The sequence below is a fragment of the Canis lupus genome, chromosome 18 (assembly GCF_003254725.2).
Source record: "Canis lupus dingo isolate Sandy chromosome 18, ASM325472v2, whole genome shotgun sequence".
NCBI classification, from domain to species: domain Eukaryota; kingdom Metazoa; phylum Chordata; class Mammalia; order Carnivora; family Canidae; genus Canis; species Canis lupus.
The window spans coordinates 41,886,913-41,906,153 of record NC_064260.1 but is presented as its reverse complement, the minus strand read 5'-3'; the positions used below and the strand labels follow the sequence as shown (position 1 = coordinate 41,906,153).

The 19,241-nt window shown below is 43.5% G+C and overlaps 1 protein-coding gene and 1 non-coding gene across 2 annotated transcripts in view; one reads left to right on the top strand and one right to left on the bottom strand.

Moving 5' to 3' along the window:
- Window positions 1-1,921: 1,921 nt before the first annotated feature.
- On the top strand, window positions 1,922-2,031 carry LOC112663760 (U6 spliceosomal RNA). The gene has a single exon (XR_003139356.1). It is a non-coding gene; the product is annotated as a U6 spliceosomal RNA (small nuclear RNA).
- A 211-nt stretch (window positions 2,032-2,242) lies between these two features.
- The window catches only part of AGBL2 (AGBL carboxypeptidase 2), a 43,260-nt gene continuing 26,261 nt past the window's right edge, over window positions 2,243-19,241 (bottom strand). Inside the window, 8 exon segments of the mRNA XM_025452170.3 lie at window positions 2,243-3,293; window positions 5,404-5,493; window positions 8,149-8,256; window positions 8,776-8,901; window positions 11,674-11,740; window positions 16,237-16,367; window positions 18,181-18,281; window positions 18,942-19,068. Of these exon segments, the coding sequence (XP_025307955.1) occupies window positions 3,126-3,293; window positions 5,404-5,493; window positions 8,149-8,256; window positions 8,776-8,901; window positions 11,674-11,740; window positions 16,237-16,367; window positions 18,181-18,281; window positions 18,942-19,068 (918 nt within the window). The 3' untranslated portion in view covers window positions 2,243-3,125.

Sequence of the window (19,241 nt, the reverse complement as noted above, 5' to 3'; positions counted from 1 at the left end):
CCAGCGTGAGATTTATTTATTTTTTATTTATTTTTATTTATTTTTAAGATTTTATTTTATTTACTCATGAGAGAGACAGAGCGAGCGAAAGGCAGAGGGAGAAGCAGGCTCCACTCAAGGAGCCCGACGCCGGACTCGATCCCGAGTCTCCAGGATCAGGCCCTGGGCTGCAGGCAGCGCTAAACCGCTGCGCCAAACTGCTGCGCCCCTGGGGCTGCCCCCCCCCCTTTAAGATTTTATTTTCAGTGTGAGATTTATTATGTCCACACAGAATCAATGATCTTTGTCATTTTAAAGCTTCCAGCTAGGGTCAGCCCTCGAAGCCTCCTCCCGATCGCACACTGAGAAATGACGGGCACACTGGCTGCTAGACGCTGCAACATGCAAACGGCCGATGGGGCACTTCTTGCCTCTCCTCTAAAGAAAACAAATAGCTGCTCCTTTGCAGGCCTGTGAGCTGAGCCGGCTCAAACTCCAACTGCACAGCCATGTGGGATTACCGGATGTGGAGGCTGTGCCTGAAGGCAAGGGTTCTCTCCTTTTTCTTCTTGCATATTTTATTAGATTTCGATTTGCCAACATACAGCATAACACCCAGTGTTCTCTCCTTTTTGCCCCTTCCATACCTTAGCATCCAAACCACATCTCTCAGGAATCTTTCCCCCTTCCCCCACCTCAGGAAGATTTTTACTTTCAAAAAGTACTTATTGGGGCACCTGGGTAGATCAGTCCCTTTGGCATCTAACTCTTGATTTTGGCTCAGGTAACAATCTAGGGGTCATGAGATCGAGCCCTGTGTTGCACTCTGTGCTTAGCTCAGAGTGGGCTGGAGATTCTCTCTCCTCTCCTCTTCCCCCGCTCTGTCAGCCCCTCTCCTCCTGTGCATGAGCGTTCTCTCTCAAATAAATAAAATCTCTTTTTAAAAAAGTACTTTAAAAAATCTGATAACCCCACAGATCTTGATTGCTTAAGCAGTCAAAATTTCATGCCATCACTCCCAGTAGTCTAATGGGTGAAGTACAATAACTGTATTATGATTCTTTTCTATACATTGTCATCAACTCCCTATCACCAACCATCTCAGATCATAAAATCCTCAGTATTGAATATAAAAGGGCATGTTTTATGAAACAGAAATCTCATACCTTTGGGGAAAAAATCTGATCACATTCTGATTTTTTTACAGATTGGCTTATTTTATTTTTTAAGATTTTACTTACTTATTTTAGAGAAAGAGAGAACATGAGTAGGGGAAGAAGCAGACGGAGAGGGACAAGTAGACTCGTAGCTGAGCATGGACATGGATACGGGGCTCAATCCCAACCACCCTGAGATCATGACCTGAGCTGAAATCAAGAGTCAGATGCTTAACTGACTGAACCACCCAGGTGGCCCCATATATGATTTTTTTTTAAACATTTTTTTAATTTATTTATGATAGTCATACAGAGAGAGAGAGAGGCAGAGACACAACAGGCAGAGGGAGAAGCAGGCTCCATGCACCGGGAGCCTGATGTGGGATTCGATCCCGGGTCTCCAGGATCGCGCCCTGGGCCAAAGGCAGGCGCCAAACCGCTGCGCCACCCAGGGATCCCCTGATTTTTTTATTCCAAAAATATCATCACACTGGGGTGCTTTTTATAAACTTTCTCCAAAATTACTTGAAACAAAAAAAAAGACAAAAAAAGACAGTATTTCTGAACAACTTTCTTTTTTCTTTTTTTTTTTTTTTTTTTCTGAACAACTTTCAAACAAAGGTTTGCCCTCAGCAGTTTATAACTGTTTGGGAATTTTTCCTTGAAGATATCCTCTTAGGGACAAAAGGTGAGGTTTTAGCTGTGTGCTCTCTACTTAAAATGCTGAGTTTTAAGCTGTGAGTTTAGGTTTTAGGGTGTGAGTAAGGTATGGAATAGGAAGGCAGATGCTCACATTGGCAGCACAAATACTAACGTGGGTACAGATACTGAGAGGATTTGGCATGGCCCCCTGTGCAAGGAAGACATGAAAATTTGTGAAGCGTTCCAAATTAGAAATCAAACCAAACAACTGAAAAGGAACTCGGGCAGATATTCCCCTTAAAAAGACTCACACAGTGTGTAAGGAGGGGGGTGGGGTGGGCAGTATATAGGAACTCTCAGTCCTGTCCCCTCAAGTTCTCGGTAAATCTAAACTGTTCTCAAAATAAAACCTATTAATTACAAACACACACATACACACACACAAAATAGCACAGACACTGGAATTGTAATAAAATTTGTGGTTCTGATTATTAGTCATCCAGGTGATTGGTGGCTGAAGGAGTTTACAAGTGGTCATAAAAAACACATGAAACAGGAAACTTTCAATCCAATGTGATAGGAAGAGGGGAAAGTCAAAACAGGAGACCTGGGATGAGCTAGAGTGACTTTCTTCAACATGACTCCAGCATGTTGATGTAAAAGGCTGCTGCCAGCAGGCTACACTTGATGCTTGCAAGAGATCTAAAAATATAAAGTACCTGTTCATTTAAAGTTACAAGATTAACCAATCAAAGGAAGCAACTGGCTACTGAGACAGAATTTTAATCAATGGGTTAAAAATGTATGTAACTGTGTTGAACATAATATATGTAATCCTGAATTCCAGCTAATACATGTATTGTTTTCTCTATGTGATAATCCTCAGCACCAGCAAACTTGATAAATCATTGACTAGCCATTTGTTGCTAGAAAGCTTTGACACAAGATTGCTTTTGTAACGTAGCACACTCCCATATTATGTTTAGAATGGAATTTGAGCTCTTAAAATTGATTTGCACTAATTTTAGAGAGAATATTTATTGGTTAAAATGAGGTATATCTGTGCTGTAGGTTCATGAGTACACATTTCAATTTCTGATAAAGGAAGCTTTTCTATACATCATTATAAAATTTTACTTTGTGAAAAGAGCAATCTAATTCATGAGATATGCATCCTAAGGGCATGCACACAATGTAAGCACATAGCATAAGGTCAGCGTGCGATGAACACACAACACAGTATGTCTCGAGTCAATGAAGCTCCCAATCATACAACTCCTCTCATTACAAAATGTATCTAACCCAAAATAGGCCAAGGAAGCACCTGTGTGGCACGGCCAAGGCACCCTAGGGGTATGTGTATATGTGCAAGGATGGGTACACCGTCATGGTGGCGCGACCTCTCTTTGTGGCAGGATATCTGTTCCTGGACCAGAGTGGCTTCATATCTGGAGCTGGCTCTTGGCTGGAGTTTGTGCTTCTCTTTGGACAGCACGACACTGTGAATCTCGGCCTCTGTGTCAGTGCAAACAAGATAGAAAGGTTGAATCGCTTTAGGTTGCAATTTCTAAATTTTTTTTTTTAAGATTTTATTTATTTATTCATGAGAGACACAGAATGAGAGAGAGGCAGAGACACAGGCAGAGGGAGAAGCAGGCTCCATGCACGGAGCCCAATGTGGGACTCGATCCTGGGATTCCAGGATCACGACCTAGGCCGAAGGCAGGCACTAAACCGCTGAGCCACACAGGTGTCCCTCAATTTCTAAAGTTACAGTCAGAGTTGGAGTTGGTTTTACAAGGAGTTAGTGAGAAGTATTTGCATTTTCCCCCAAATACCAAAATACAAAGTAGTTAATGTTGCACCAGGGCAGAGGTGAATCAAGTATTTGCCCAAGTCCTTTGGAGAGCTGAAAAAAGGTCCTTAATTGCCCTGAGCTCAACGACTGCTTTCATAAGCCATCTAGAGACATTACACAAAGAGAAGAACCTGATCTGTCAAGATAGGAGACTGCCCCACTGTTTGTGACTCTGATTAAGCCTGTGAGTTAAATGCTTATGTCTCAGCTAGAAAAACATTCTGCCAGAAATGGTAAGAAAATGGAGGTAAAGTAAGAAAGCCTGGATGGAGGAGAGAGGAGAGAGGAGGAGAGAGGAGGAGGGAGGAGGGTAGGGGAGAGGGGAAGAGGGGAAGAGGGGAAGAGTTAGGGGAAGAGGGGAAGAGGGGAAGAGGGGAAGAGGGGAAGAGGGGAAGAGGGGAAGAGGGGAAGGGAAGGGAAGGGAAGGGAAGGGAAGGGAAGGGAAGGGAAGGGAAGGGAAGGGAAGGGAAGAGAAAAGCCTGAATGGCATTTACCTGCTACACTGGGTTTCACTGAATCCCTGGTTACATGTTACAGCCTAACCAGCAGCTTTCAACTGTGGGATGTGGCTTCCTGCAGTGAATGCCAAAGAGGCAAGGGGGCAGTTTGTGGCTCCCCTGCCTGGCAGGACAGAACTCCATTTTTTTTTTTTTTTAAGATTCTATTTATTTATTCATGAGAGACACCGCAGAGAAGAGCGGCAGAGACACAGGCAGAGGGAGGTGCAGGCTCCCTGTGGGGAGCCCGATGCAGGACTGGATCCCAGGACCTGGGGATCACGCCCTGAGCCAAAGGGAGATGGTCAACCACTGAGGCACTCAGGTGCCCCCAGAAATCCTCTTTGATTTGAATTTACCTACACCTCTCTTCCCACTGCTCTCCAGGCTCTGTTATGCCACAGTGACTGGACTATGTCTCACCACCCCTCCTAGAGGGTGGCTGCCTTAAGGGAGGGATCAGGTCTTCCAGTCCTCAAGTGGTCCCGCATCTCATAGGATCTCTATAAGATACTGTGGGGTAAATGGGAGCACAGTCTGAGAAGTCCCAAACAACAGCCTTGGGAAAACAGCAGGGACCTCCCCTTGGGACAGCTGTCCATTTTCTATCTAGTGTAGCCATATAAGTCTGATGGTTCTCAATCTTTGTTCACCCTGGGTGCCTGTGAGCAGCACCCTCCCATAGATGTACCCAGGGCTATTTGACATAACAGCTTACTAGCTGTTTCTCCACCTCTTTTTCCTCCTTCTCAGGAAAGAATATGCAAGTGCAAGTGTGCAAGAGAGATAGTTATTAGAGGGGACAAATACTAACTCATTCTAACTTATTCCTCTAAAAAAGCAAATCATTCACAAACCTCGGTATTGAACGATCACTGGTAATACTGCGTGTGAGGCACACCTCATGCCTGATGGTGGCACCCCCGTTTGTTGTTAACATCTCCTAGGGTTGAGAACCACCACATTATTCACTATCACTGTTTCCTCAACTGTTGCCATGGAGTTACAAAATAATAGCCACCTACCAAATGTTTGTTAAAATAAAAACTAAATTCTCCAGGGCAAGCTTTGAGCCCTAGGTGGGATTTCTCCCATCTTGTGGCCCCTTGTGGATTGTATCCCTTGGTGGTCAGGTGGCTTAGACGTTCACCTGAGTGAATGAATTCTAGAAGGTGAAAGTGTGGATCGCTACCTCTCCAAACCATGTCATATACTTAAAAGCCAAATCAAATTAGTGGCTGGCATATATGTATACATAGTAGTGAAATACCTGCATTCCCTCTCTATTCTTCGTCAGAATCAAGGAGGTCATTTTTGATGGGTCCAGGGAGGTGCCCTTGTCTCTTCCACGTAGCTGTGACTGAGATAAACAAACACAATCTCACTAAAGCTTCCACTTGCACAAGTGTGATTACATAGAATATACAGTGAGGGTTCTTTTATTCCTGCATGTTAGATCATTACATAGGATACAGATAGAGAGGCAAAATGCAAATGAATGATAATTTGAAGAAAAGAAGGAAACTGATATTTATGGAGTGCCTATCATTTGCCAGGCATGTTACACACAGTTTCACATCTAATTTTCTCAACAACCTTTGTGATGTATGTATTATCACCCAAATATTTTAGATGTAGAAACTGAGTCCCAGAGTTCAGTAACTCATGGAAAATGATAGGCTGGAATCTGAACTCAAGATAGACTTGAAAGCTGTGCTCTTGCTACTATCACACTAGACACCAAATGGCCCTCAATGTGGAGCAGTGCTCTGTGGGGATTCCTCAGTGTAACACAGTGGGACCTCATTATATCACTGTTAACCACAGGGTAGCATTTTGCATGAGAAGGGCTTATTTTGTACCATATACACTAAAAGTTATCTACTACTATACCAAAACTTATTTTAAAAGATTTTTTAAGTTTATTTTTTTCTTTTTGGTAATCTTTATACCCAACATGGGTCTTGAAATCACACAGAGATCAAGAGTTCCATGCTCTTCTGAGTCAACCTAGCTCCCCACCAAAACATATTATTATTTTTAAAGAGATTTTATTTATTTATTTGACATAGAGAGAGACAGAGAGAGAGAGGGGAGTGAGTGTGTACAGGAAGGCAGAGGGAGAAGCAGGCTCCCTGCTGATCAAGGAGCCCAATGCAGGGCTCAATCCCAGGACCCCAGGATCATGACCTGAGCCGAAGGCACATGTTTAACTGAATGGGTGCCACCCAGGTACCCCCAAAACTTATTTTTAGACATAAAAAAAACCAAAAGGGGGGCATCTGAGTGGCTCAGTCAGTCAAGCGTCCAATTCTTGATTTCAGCTTGGGTCATGATCTCAGAGTCATGAGATCTGGCCCCAGGTTGTTGGGCTCTACATTCAGCAGGAGTCTGCCTGATATTCTCTCTCTCTCCTCTCCCTCTCCCCTGGGTTGCTCTCTCTCAATCTAAAATAAATAAATATATCTTTTAAAAGAAAGGATTTTATAGCCACATAATTCCAAAGTGCTAAAAAATGGACTGGGCGTCTTTCCTCTGTGCTCCTACTTCATCCTACTATGTGATGTAATTTCCTGCATCCTTATTAAAATTCCCAGTAGACTTTAAGGTCCCTAAGGCAGAGATAGTGTTTTGTTCAATGTTACATTCTCAGCAGGCAGCAGAGTGTGTGGCATGTAGTGGCTACACAGTTCAATTTGTTGAATGGAGGGATGGACAGATGATGGAGCAGCCTGTTCTTATGTTCTAGGTATAGAATCAAATCACCAATATTTATTGCCAGACTAGTAATGTCTAATCCAAAGCAATGTCAATGTCCTCAGTAATTTTAATGTTCCTTTGCTCCTGGTGGCACAGACAGGTAAGGGTGACCTAGAGGCCTATTGTATTCTTCAGCCTGTGGGAGAGACATGCTAATTGGAAAAATCAGAGAATCTGCCACAAGGAGTCAAAGATGGAACAGAATAGAGACCAGAAATAAACTCATGTATATACCATCCATTAATTTTTTTACAAAAGAGTCAACATACACAATGGGGAAAAGATGGTCTCTTCCATAAATGGTATTGGGGAAAAACTAGATATCTACATATAAAAGAATGAAATCATACCCCTGGCTTATACCAACACTAATGCCAACTCAAAATGGCTTAAAAACTTAAACTTAGGGAACCCTGGGTGGCACAGCGGTTTAGCGCCTGCCTTTGGCCCAGGGCGCGATCCTGGAGACCCGGGATCAAATCCCACATCGGGCTCCCAGTGCATGGAGCCTGCTTCTCCCTCTGCCTATGTCTCTGCCTCTCTCTCTCTCTCTGTGTGACTATCATAAATAAATTAAAAAAAAAAAAAAAAAAAAAAAAAACTTAAACTTAAGACCCCAAACCATAAAACTCCTAGAAAAAAACATAGAAGCTGGAGGGCATTATGCTTAGTAAAGGAAGCCCAAGAGAGAAAGACAACTGCTGCATGGTATCACTTATGTGTGGAGCCTAAAAAAAGGTCAAACTCATAGATACAGAGAGTAGAATGGTGGTTGCTGGAGAGTGGAGGAAATAGGGAGGAGATGATAAAAGGGCATAAAAAGGGAAAAAAGGTAACTACATGAGGTGGAGGATGTGTTAATTCACCAGAGGTATACTAGGTAGATGTGTTAATTCACTCAGTGCTGGGAACCCTCTCATGGTGTGTAAATATATCAAATATCATGTTGTACACTTTAAGTATATTACCCAAAAAATGTTTTGATAAATTTTCCATGAATGAGGGATCCCTGGGTGGCGCAGCGGTTTGGCGCCTGCCTTTGGCCCAGGGCGCGATCCTGGAGACCCGGGATCGAATCCCATATCAGGCTCCCGATGCATGGAGTCTGCTTCTCCCTCTGCCTGTGTCTCTGCCTCTCTCTCTCTCTCTCTGTGACTATCATAAGTAAATTAAAAAAAAAAAAAAAAAAAAATTAAAAAAAAAATTTTCCATGAATGAGTTTTTTTTAAAAAAAAAGGGCAAGCAAAACTACTACCTCATTCAACCTTGGTTTTTCATTTTGCATCATGGAAGAACTGGCGTTCTCTGAATTTCTGAAAAAGGTAGGCTGTTTTTGCAGAGTAGAAGCAAACCCTGCCCTTTCCTGGAAGAATTGAGTACAAAGAGAATATTTTTCAATTGATCTACTGTAATTAATCTACTCATAATTGACCCAATTCACTTCTGTTAACACTTCCACGTCTGAAAGCAAGCATTTTCATCTTTAGGAAGCAGGGAGCATGATGTGGGGGTGGCGGCTGGGAGGAGACTGGAAAGGAGCCCGGCATCCTCATACTGGACGAGGCCTGACACCTCAGCCACGTGGGAACCCTGGACTGGCTCCAGCCACCACTTCTCCAGTACCACCTTTTCCTCTGGAAATCCAGACACGGTCAATACCCAGACCAGAGTACCATTCCAGAATGTAGTATAGAATCAGTGGGTCAAGGCTGACATCTGCTCAGAGATGTCCAGAGGACTCAGGAAAGAGCTATGAACTCAAAATAGCTTCCTTACATCCCATTCCCTTGCTGGTTTAGAGTAAACTTTAACCCCTTGTCCTGCTCCCTCCATGGAATGCTCTTTAACCAGACAGCAGAAGTGGGCAACAGAGCCTTCTTACCGGGGCATCTTCTATTAACTTTAACTCCCGCATCAAATTATTTTTCTGATACTGTTCATTTCGCTGTTTCCTAGTCCGAAGTGGCTTCTTTTTCTTCTTCTTATACATCTTCTTCTTTTGATTCACCTATTCCAGAAAGCATAGAGAAAGTAGTCACTGAGGATTCCCGAGGTACGCCCACCACATGGAACAGTCTTTCACACAACACTCAAGACACGATGGCTAGCCCAGTATGGAGGTCCTCATGGTGCTGAACTGCTGCTGGTTTGGAGAGCAAACAGTTCAGTTACCTCCTTAGCAGAGTCCACTCCCCATTTAACATTCCAAATCCCTCTAGAATAGATATACTGCCAGAGGGGCAGTTACACTAGTAACCAAATATCTGTGTTTTACAATATGAAGCCAGATTACTTACGGCAATAATGTCAGGTACATATAATATTATCAGGTTTGTGGTTAAAAGATTCAGTTTGGTTGGAGTGCCTGGGTGGCCCAGTCAGTTAAGTGTCTAACTCTTGATTTCGGTTCAGGTCATGATCTCAGGGTTGTGGAATTGAACCCCTTGTTAGGCTTTGTGCTGGGTGTGGAGGAGCCTGGCTAAGTTTCTCTCTCCTGTTCCCTCTGGCTCTCCCCTGACCCTTCCCCATCTCCTCACACTCTCTTCTCTCTAAAAAAAAAGGAAAAAGATTAAAAAAATGTTTTTAAAGATTGTATTTATTTATTCATGAGAAACACAGAGAGGCAGGCAGAGACACAGGCAGAAGGAGAAGCTCCCCTCTGGGGAGCCTGATGTGGGACTCAATCCCAGGACTCCGGAATCACGCCCTGAGCCAAAGGCAGATGCTCAACTGCTGAGCCACCCAGGCGTCCCATTTGGCTCTGACCACAAGGTGGCTTTAATAATTAAGGAAATGAGGCTAAGGACTAATTATCCAGAGACCTATGCTGGGATGAAGCTTATATCGATATTGTTATAAATCCAGCTTGAAAACATTATAGTGGGCAGCCTCTGTGGCACAGCGGTTTAGTGCCGCCTGCAGCCCAGGGTGTGATCCTGGAGACCCGGGACCAAGTCCCACGTCAGGCTCCCCACATGGAGCCTGCTCCTCCCTCTGCCTGTATCTTTGCCTCTCTCTCTCTCTCTCTCTCTTTCTCTGTGTTGCTCATGAATAAATAAAGAAAATATTAAAAAAAAAAACATTATAGGGTCTAATCTGATCTGGCTGGCTCCACCTGACACAGCCTTTTTTTTTTTTTTTTTTTTTTAATATTTTACTTATTCATGAGATACACAGAGAGAGAGAGGCAGAGACACAGGCAGAGGGAGAAGCAGGCTCCACACAAGGAGCCCGACATAGGATGTGATCCCGGGTCTCCAGGATCACACCCTGGGCTGCAGGCGGCGCTAAACCACTGCGCCACCAGGGCTGCCCCTGACACAGCCTTAATCTCAATTTATGATGGAGATATTTCTTAATGCAACTAGGAAATCATGTGCATAATGAACCACAACAAATATTTTGCTGTTTCTAAAGCTCTTATATCATTTACACAAGAAAAAGTCTGTGAACAAGATGGAGCAAAAAAAATTAATATATGGAAGTATAAAAAACTATCTACAACTACACACTTCTTTAAAAAGTATGCATCAGGGCGCCTGGGTGGAGCATGCAATTCTTGATCTTGAGGTGGTGATTTCGAGCCCCATGTTAGGTGTAGAGATACGAATATAAAAATAAAATCTTAAATAAATAATTATGAGTAATTTTTAACAACCTCTCTTAAGATGGTTTTCACTTTTAGTTAAACTTTTTCTCGTTTTAGTTAACTTTCTAATAAACATGGAGTCTTCACATTTTTTCCCTTAGATTTTCCCTAGATTTTTATTTTATTTTTATTTTTATTTTTTTAAGATTTTATATATTTATTCATGAGAGACAGAGAGAGAGAGACAGAGAGAGAGAGAGAGAGAGAGAGAGAGAGAAAGAGGCAGAGGGCAGCTCTGGTGGCTCGGAGGTTTAGCGCCACCTTCAGCCCAGGGCGTGATCCGGGGATCCCTGGATTGAGTCCCACGTCAGGCTCCCCGCATGAGCCTGCTTCTCCCTCTGCCTGTGTCTCTCTCTCTCTCTGTGTGTCTCTTATGAATAAATAAAATCTTTAAAAAATATTTTTTTTTAAAAAAAAAGAAAGAGAGTCAGAGACACAAGCAGAGGGAGAAGCAGGCTCCATGCAGGGAGCCTGACATGGGACTTGATCCTGGGTCTCCAGGATCAGGCCCTGGGCTGAAGGCGGCGCTAAACCACTGAGCCACCTGGGCTGCCCTTCCCTAGATTTTTTAAAAGGAAAGTTATAGAGGACAAAATGACAGACTCTAGGGTAGGGTAACCAGGTTTGATACTGTTGCTATATTTTTTGCAGATTTTTTTAAAAAGATTTTACTGGGCAGGCTGGGTGGCTCAGCGGTTTAGTGACGCCTTCAGCCCAGGGTCGTGATCCTGGAGACCTGGGATCGAGTCCCACATCGGGCTCCCTGCATGGAGCCTGCTTCTCTCTCTCCCTGTGTCTCTGCCTCTCTCTCTCTCATGAATGAATAAATAAAATCTTTAAAAAAAATTAAAAATAAATAAAAGATTTTACTTATTTATTCATGAGAGACACACAGAGAGAGGCAGAGACAGAGGCAGAGGGAGAAGCAGGCTCCCTGCAGGGAGACTGATGCGGAACTTGATCCCAGGACCCCGGGATCACGCCCTGAGCAGAAGGCAGATGCTCAACCACTGAGCCACCCAGGAGTCCCTTCTACAGATTTTAGTTGGAACATTCCACCAGGAATTACCCAGGAGGATCATCCTTTCCTTAAGGCTGCTACTTCCTGGGTGTGAGTCTGTACCATCTTACCTCATCTGCCATGCTCAATAGGTGAACAGGGAGACCATCTGAGAGGGAACTGTCAGAACCACTGGTGCTGTTTCCAAAAGGAAGGAGGAAAGGAAAATATCTGTTAGTAATGTCTAGGAAGGATAACAACCACCAGACCAGCAGCATGGAGTTAGGATATCCAGTCTGCTTTGCCCTCAATGCCTGGGTTTCAATGACTAAGAATTCTTGACTAGCATGTTCTTCATTCATTCTGTTTTTTTTTTTTTTTTTAAAGATTTTGGGGGGGGGATCCCTGGATGGCTCAGCAGTTTAGCGCCTGCCTTTGGCCCAGGGCACGATCCTGGAGTCCCAGGATCAAGTCCCGTGTTGGGCTCCTAGCATGGAGCCTGCTTCCCCTCTGCCTGTGTCTCTGCCTCTCTCTCTGTGTGTGTCTCTCATGCATAAATAAATAAAATCTTTAAATAAATTAATTAAATCTTTTAAAAAGATATTTTATTTATTTATGCATGAGAGACACACACAGAGAGAGAGAGAGAGAGAGAGAGGGAGGCATAGACATAGGCAGAGGGAGAAGCAGGCTCCATGCAGGGAGCCCGACATGGGACTTGATCCCGGGTCTCCAGGATCACGTCCTGGGCCGAAGGCTGTGCCAAACCGCTGAGCCACCTGGGCTGCCCTCTTCATTCATTCTGAACATGTATTGCATGCCAGGCAGTGCCTCAAGCACAGTGATGAATGTGAAAGACTCCTGCCCCCAAGGAGTTTGCAATTAATGTGGCAAAATAACTGGCCAGGTGGGCAAAGCTGCCCTTGGCAGTGACTGTAAGAGACTGGAAGATTCTTATTGTGTAGTCCTAGAGAATACCGGGGTACTGTGATTTGTTTGGAAGCATGGCTTGTTTCATTTGTTCCGTCTGGCCAGGACCAGTTCAGAGAACAAGGATCCTACCAAGTGCTCTTTAAAACTGTATTGAATATACACATAAACCTATTTGATAACAAGATATCCATAGGTCAGAGACCAAGAATTGCTTTCATTATCCCAATTCCTGCTTCAAAGGTTGTGGATGCATGTCCAGACTGATCTACAGTCTTCCCCCACAAATGGTCTGCCCCTTTCCTGCAAGGCCTAGGGCTCAGATAATCCATCCTTGCTGCCTTCATCACATCCATTGTTCAAGTGTCACATTACATTTTCCTCTTTCCTGGGGTGTGGCTGGCTAGAATTGGGAACTGCGCTCTACCACCTGGCCTCCATATATTAAAAAATGTCTTAGGCACAAAATTCAGATCCCCTGGGACAAGACGGCATTTCAAACCATCCTTTTGCTCAGGCCTTTCATCCTGTTCATGCTCCCCCTCCCTCTGTTCGGTACACAATGCGGAACCCGACAGTAAGACAGCGGGAAGATAGCCCTCTCTTCTCTGATCTCACTCCCAATTCCCTGTCCTCAAAAGCCTTTTCTAGTCTAAAGAGTAGCCTTTGAGGCCTCCAGATAATAGTCTCTGAAGTACCTTTGGGAGAAAACAGAAAACTTTAATGAACAGGGTAAGAGCATTAGATGCAGTGTGTCCCAGAAAATGTTGACGACCGTGTAGGTGCACACATAAGGAAGGCACACTGAAGCTAGGCCTGGACACTCACAGTCTGCTTTTCTGTGTCATGGTGGGAGTGGACAGGTGGAGCCCCATGGAGGCTGTGATAGATGGTTTCCTGATGCAGACACTGACAAACTGGTTTCAATCATTCTTAACTAAATATATCAGAGCACCCTGCTGAGCCAGCTAGAATGTAGACTTCCTGTTTCTGAGTTGACTCCCCCTGGGCTCTATACTAATGAGTCAACAGGCAGGGGCTTTTTGTTTTTTTGTTTGTTTGTTTTTTAATTTTTTTAAAATTTATTTATGATAGTCACACACGGGGAAAGAGAGAGAGAGAGAGGCAGAGACATAGGCAGAGGGAGAAGCAGGCTCCATGCACTGGGAGCCCGACGTGGGATTCGATCCCGGGTCTCCAGGATCGCGCCCTGGGCCAAAGGCAGGCGCCAAACCGCTGTACCACCCAGGGATCCCGGGCTTTTTGTTTTTGAGGCTGAAAGTGAGAGTGGTTTGTGTGGCAGTCATGGAGAGCTAGGCAGAGAATTCTGGGAGAGAGGAAAAGGCAACATGGTGACTGGGCACACCGCCCGGCCTGATTTAAGGTTCCTATGGAGACATTTGGGAGACGCAGGCAGTAGAACTGCTTTAGGGTCCGGAAGTTAATGTGCCACATAGAGTAGGAGGGAGAGCCATCCCCTTTGCCCTGTCCACTACAGTCTACAGCATAGCCCAGAGATCCAACTGAGGGCACTGGGGCAGGCTTGAGGCACTCTGGCCAGTAAGCTAGAGTAGAAGGTGTTCTTGCACACTTGTGAGATACCCACCCACCTGGGGACTTCCTAAAATAGTTGTGGAGATTATGAGGGTGGGGCTGAGATCCTACAAGTGAAATTAATTCAATAAATATATTTATTGAGCTCTCCCTATGTGCTGGGTAACTGTTCTAGATGCATGAGATACAAAGGTGAACAAAATAAAGATCTCTGACCTTGTGGAACCTACATCCATAGGGGGAAACAGATAATACATAGTAAACTCCATAAAGATGGAAATAACATAGAAGGACTGGAGGTGATAAAATGCTAGAGCACTGCAGGGGGATAGGGAATGAATGGCAGGAAGACAAAGGCAGGAGAGCAAGTGGCCGTATTAGAGTAACTAGGGTAGGCCACATTGACAAAGTTGACACTGAAACAAAGACTTGAAGGAGGGGAGGAATGAGCCATGTAGGTATCTGGCGGAAGAGCTAGTGTAAAGGCCCTGAGACAGGGCAGCTCCGGTGGTGCAGCGGTTTAGTGCCACCTGCAGCCCAGGGCGTGATCCTGGAGACCCAGGATCAAGTCCCGCATCAGGTTCCTTGCAGGGAGCCTGCTTCTCCCTCTGCCTGTGTCTCTGCCTCTCTCTCTCTCTGTGTGTCTCTATGAATGAATGAATGAATAAATAAATAAACAAACAGATAGATAAATAAATAAATAAATAAATAATTCTTTAAAAAAAAGAAAAAGGCCCTGAGACAGAAGAGGGCCTGGTGAGTCCGAAGAAGAGTAAGAAGGCAAGTGTAGCTGCAGCAGTGTATGAGAGGGTGAGGGTAGAGATTATAAGGTATCAAGTGGCTAGATCCTATAGCCTGGAAGTCACTATGGGGTCTTGGATTTTTTACCTCATTTGCTGGCTCCTCCTTATCTCTGTGATCTCTTAGAGCTATGATACTCAGTTTCGACCTAGACCTCCTCTTTGTCCTATCTGCACTTACGCCTTGGAATCTCATCTAGTCTTTTTATTTATTTATTTTTAATTTTATTAATTTATTTGAGAGAGAGACCGTGCATGCGAGCAGGGAAAAGGGCAGAGGGAGAGAATCTCAAGCTGACTCTGCACTGAGTGTGGAGCCTGACGAGGGGTTCGACCTTACAACCCTGAGATCATGACCTGAGCCAAAACCAAGAGTTGGATGCTTAACCGACTGAGCCACCCAGCCACTCCTAGTCTTAAGGTTTAAATATCATCCATCCAGTGATAACTATCTGACCTCTCCACTGAACTCAAACTCATATATTCAATTACCCATCCAATATCTCCATTAAGATTCTAATAGATGTTGGGATCCCTGGGTGGCGTTGCGGTTTGGCGCCTGCCTTTGGCCCAGGGCGTGATCCTGGAGACCCGGGATCGAGTCCCATGTCAGGCTCCCGGTGCATGGAGCCTGCTTCTCCCTCTCCTGTGTCTCTGCCTCTCTCTCTCTCTCTATCATAAATAAATAAAAATTTAAAAAAAATTAAAAAAAAAAAAGATTCTAATAGATGTCTCTGACTGAACATGTCCAACACTAGCCTCCAGATCTTCACCACTCCCCAACCTTTTCCACCCCGTTGGTCTTCTCCATCTCAGTGAGCAACTCTATCCAACCAATTATGGACTCATTCTCCTTCTCTCATGCTCCATATCCAATCCATAAGAAAATCCTAAGGTTTGAAATTTCAAAATACATCTAGAATTACCCCTACCATCTACATCTACCCCTAACCACTATAACTACTCAAGTCTAGACCACCATCTATATTTACTTGTACTATTGCACGAGGCTCCTAATGAATGTCCCTGCTTACATCCTTCCTCTCTGCAATCTATTTTCCACATAGCAACCAAGGTATTCCTACTGAAACTAAAACCCAAGTCAGAACATGACTCTTCTCTACTTAAAACCTTCCACAGGCTTTCCGTATCCCTTGGAGTAAAAGACAAAGGCTTTACAATTGCCTAAGGGCCCTAGACATACTGCCTGCCCACTTTCTTAACCGAGAAATGAGGCTGTCAAAGAACAGGCACTCAGTATATAGTTATTGAAGAAATGAAATATATTAAGCGTGCTGTGATTTAATCAATATTGTGCACCTGAGGTTCAAAACCAATGATACAGCGGAGCAAATGAAAACAAATAAAAAACAATTGAACTTCTCTGGTTCTTCTCTGAAATGAAGTTACCTGGATTCAATGTCAGACAAAGAGATGTCACTCCAATTTCCTTCTAAATCCATATCTTGTCCAAGTTCATTGAATTTCTTATGGATCTCCTGTTTTAAGAGTTCTTTAAGCTCTGCTAGACACTGCATGAACTGTGGGAGTGAAAAAAAGAGTATTTATGTTTATTCATTAATTTTTTTTACCAAGCATTTTACTCAGTATATGCTGAAAGGCACTTTATTTATTGCTGGGGACATAAAAGATGAGCAGGCTGTCACCTCTGCTAGTAAGGACATGTTAACATAAATTATATGCACTGTAGTAAACGTGTTTCTAGGGCAGAACATTAGTGAACACTGCTTTAGGCACTTTCCCCTGGCTATCAGCGATAGTAAATAATGCAGAGGTCTAATTTATTTTATTTTTTTGAATTGCAAGGAAGGAAACATTAGAATAGTGTTATTCAGATTTTGGCCTATGGCAGATGTGATTTAACAGGCCATGCTGTGGTCAAATTCTCCTTTAAATATGTTTTATTGGGGCACTTGGGTGGCTCGGTCAGTTAAGTGTCTGCCTTCAGCTCAGGTCATGATCCCAGGGTCCTGGGATCTAGCCCTGCATCAGGCTCCCTGCTCTGCAAGGGACCTGCTTTTCCTTCTCCCTCTGCCTGCTGCTCTTCCTTCTTGTGCTTTCTTTCTCTGTCAAATGAATGAATAAAATCTTAAATAAATAAATAAATAAATAAATAAATAAATAAATAAATATTTCATTAAACAGGTGAAAAGTTGCACCCAGAGCAGTACATATCACATGTCCCCAGTGCCCCAACTGAGAGGGGACATAGGAGAAGAGTTAGATCAAGCCCATGAGCACAGACTCCCTTTTAAGAAGCTGAGTGATGAAGGGAAATAGAAATACCATCCTGACTCTCTGTTAGAGAAATGAGACAGAAGGAAACCTGTGCATGAGTCAGGATAGGGGCAGCCTGAGAACATGTGCAGTTTAGGGGAAGAAGTAAGAAGACGAAAACACTGAGGACACAGAAAAAGGAGGAAAGAATGAATGAGGCAAGACGTCGGGGGGAGGGGCATGGCTGGGGAGCTGGCAGGTGCACAAAAGCTGGCAGGGTCAGTTTTGGAGGTGAGAAAGGACTCCTGCTTTTCTGAAAGGCAAAGTGAGGGAGTATGTGCTGATGGATAGTTGGCATGAAGGCTTCTACCTTCTTGGTGAGTTATGAGGTCTTGGCATTTGCTGAGAGTATGCAGGCTTGGGGGTTTTCTTACTTTTATTGATTATAAAAACTTCAGAATGATATTAAGAGGAAAATAAAAACCATCTATAATCTCACTGGGCTGAGACCCAGTGCAACTGATCACAGTAGCATTACCACATTTCTTTTCTTCTTCTTCTTTTTTTTTTAACAGTAGGGGATCCCTGGGTGGCGCAGCGGTTTGGCGCCTGCCTTTGGCCCAGGGCGCGATCCTAGAGACCCAGGATCAAATCCCACATTGGGCTCCCAGTGCATGGAGCCTGTTTCTCCCTCTGCCTGTGTCTCTGCCTCTCTCTCTCTCTCTCTCTGTGACTATCATAAATAAATAAATTAAAAAAAAATAACAGTAGACCTGCAGGGTGTTTTTATTTTTTATTTTATTTTATTTTATTTTATTATTTTATTTTATTTTTATTTATTTATTTATTTAATTTTACTTATTTTATTTTATTTATTTTATTTTATTTATTTTATTTTATTTATTTTATTTTATTTATGTGAAAGAGGGACAGAGATAGCAACAGAGAGCACAAGTGGAGAGGAGAGGGAGAAGCAGGCTCCCCATTGAGCAGGGGGTCTGACATGGGGCTTGATCCCGGAACCCTAGGATCATGACCTGAGCCGAAGGAAGATGCTTAACTGACTCAGCTACCCAGGTGCCCCCATCACCACATTTCTTGAAAGTCCATTTTTACCTTGGTTCGGTCGGGATCACAGAAATCCAGAAGAGTGTCACAAACATGATAACCTAGAGACTTTAGATCCTCAATGGTAAAGTGAGTATCTCTTTTATTACCTGAAAAAAAAATCCATAAACATTTCTTATTAAATCTTAATGAGTTCATCTGTGGTAGGCACTGTGCCAAGGGCTTTATGTGCATTATCTCATTAGGTAGTACCTATAATGCAGGTATTATTACCTATTACTGACAGTTAAAAAAAATGAGGTTTGAAGAGTTAATTAAAAAAAAAAAAAAAGAGTTAAGTAACTGCACCAGGATCACACAACTTGTAAATGGAGCTGAAATTCAAACCTGGATCTGCCTGATTCTAGGTCCCCAGCAACCACTTTGCTCTACTGCCCCAGCAAGGATTACATTTCACACTCATATTTACACTGGTCAAATTCAGCATAAGGAGCAGTTAAGAAAATCCTGTAGGTCAATCATCTCTCCAGCACTCAAAGGGATTTCATGCCCTCTGTACTTTGCTTGGCTTCCCCTTGTCATGCTGACCTACGATATGCAAGAGAACTGGGATCCCTGGGTGGCGCAGCGGTTTAGTGCCTGCCTTTGGCCCAGGGCGCGATCCTGGAGACCCGGGATTGAATCCCACGTCGGGCTCCCAGTGTATGGAGCCTGCTTCTCCCTCTGCCTGTGTCTCTGCCTCTCTCACTCTCTGTGTGACTATCATAAATAAATAAAAATTAAAAAAAAAAAAAAAAAAGAGAACTTACCCAGGGTGGACCCCCCAAAGGTAGATTCCATGGTGTAGCTATTCAGGATCCCCATGCGCCACATCACAACTCGGCCTGTTCCTTCCTTGCACTTTTGCACCTTAAAGTTACAACTCTGAAAAGAGAACTAAAGAGAAACCAAAAGCCTCTGTTAAACCTAAACTGGCAAATGTAAGATGTCTAAGATTCATTTATATGATACAAGAATGGTTTCCTGGCAGTCTATGTATTATTTCCTAAAGTATGCTCCTTAAAATAGTAATTCTACAGGATGTTAACAGGTTTTACAGAAGAGAAAAT